The sequence below is a fragment of the Neofelis nebulosa genome, chromosome 10 (assembly GCF_028018385.1).
Source record: "Neofelis nebulosa isolate mNeoNeb1 chromosome 10, mNeoNeb1.pri, whole genome shotgun sequence".
Lineage (NCBI taxonomy): Eukaryota > Metazoa > Chordata > Mammalia > Carnivora > Felidae > Neofelis > Neofelis nebulosa.
In genome coordinates, this window is record NC_080791.1 from 61,154,184 (window position 1) to 61,155,758 (window position 1,575).

The following is a 1,575-nucleotide window of genomic DNA, read 5'->3' on the forward strand; positions in this document are numbered from 1 at the left end:
TTATAAAATAAACTAATAAACATGTTTCATAAAAACACTGAGAAAACAAACACATAACACAAGAAGAATTATTTCACAGACTGAAATAATATCTTTATTAGGTGCTACAACATACTAGAAACAGTACTAAACACTTTGTAACCATTAACTTATGACATAGGTATTGCTGTATCTGTTTTACATATGCATGTTAGTTAAATATAACTTCCACTTATGGAAATAGTAAGTAAGAATTAAGATTCTAATACTTGGTCTTGCTGAAGCTAGAATCCAAGAAATTTATACCACAGAATTACAGGAGGATGGGAATAAGTGGAAAAATAAGACCCAGAATTCTCAGCTGATTTTAGTCATGAATAATTGTTGAACACATTCTCGGATCTGTCTGGTCCTTACTCCATAGATGATAGGGTTCAGCATAGGTGGTACCAACAAGTACATGTTGGCCAGCAGGATGTGGGTGTGGCGTGGTATATGCTTACTAAAACGGTGGGTGAGGAAGGAAAAAAGAGCAGGGATGTAGAAGGTGAGGATGACACACACATGGGACCCACAAGTGCTGAGGGTCTTCAACCTGGCATCATTAGAAGGGAGATTAAATACAGTACGAAGTATCTGTACATAGGACAGAGAGATGCATGTCACATCAGTCCCAACAATTAAGACAATGACTGCCAAACTATAAAGACTATTGATGGAAATGTCAGCACAAGCCAATTTCACCACAGCCATGTGCTCACAGTATGTGTGGGGGACTACATTGGACTGGCAATATGGCCATCTCCTTACCAGAAATGGATGTGGTGTCATTAGTACTAACCCACGTAGAAGTGCCACTATGCCAACTTGAGCCACCACAGTATTTGTAAGAATGGATGTGTGTCTCAGCGGATTGCAGATTGCCACATACCGGTCAAATGCCATGGCCACAAGAAGCCCTGACTCCACCCCAGAGAAAGCATGGATGAAAAACATCTGAGTGAGACAGGCATGGAAGCCGATTTCATGATAATTGAACCAGAACATACCCAACATCTTGGGAAGAGTGGAGGTTGACAAGATGAGGTCTGTGATGGCCAACATGGAAAGAAAATAGAACATGGGTTCATGGAGAACAGTCTCAGCTTTGATGATAAAAAGGATAAGTATGTTTCCCATGAGCGCCACAATATACATTGAGCAGAAAGGGATGGCTATCCAAATATGCAAATATTCTAGGCCAGGTATGCCCATCAGGAAGAAGGTACTAGGATTGGTGAATGCAGTGGAGTTAAAGTCAATCATGGTGATTCTGGCTACGTGAAGATATAGTCTTGCTTTCTTTCCTTCCTTTGTCCCTGGAGTGGTCAAGTGCATATATACTCTGGTAAATATACAGTAGGATTACTTAGGTAAAAGTGCAACTGAGCAATTTTATTCATATTTTAAGTCCTCCTTGGTGAGCTTCTCTGAAATTACATGTATTGCATTACTCACTGTCAGCTATTAATCTCATTAAGGACTAGCTTGAGTAAAGACTATCTCCTTAAGCTCAGAAACTCCACAACATTCTGCCTGACACTAAGTCTTCTCCTT

General features: G+C 40.0%; 1 protein-coding gene across 1 annotated transcript; it reads right to left on the reverse strand.

Annotated features, from left to right (window-relative positions):
* Positions 1 to 336: 336 nt before the first annotated feature.
* On the reverse strand, positions 337 to 1,356 carry LOC131488613 (olfactory receptor 52E4-like). Its single transcript, XM_058690473.1, has one exon. It carries the CDS (start codon positions 1,354 to 1,356, stop codon positions 337 to 339), a length of 1,020 nt encoding a protein of 339 aa, XP_058546456.1.
* Positions 1,357 to 1,575: the final 219 nt, after the last annotated feature.

Excerpts from the sequence above, each read along its gene's own strand:
- LOC131488613 (XM_058690473.1), bottom strand. The coding sequence starts at position 1,356 with ATGCACTTGACCACTCCAGGGACAAAGGAAGGAAAGAAAGCAAGACTA.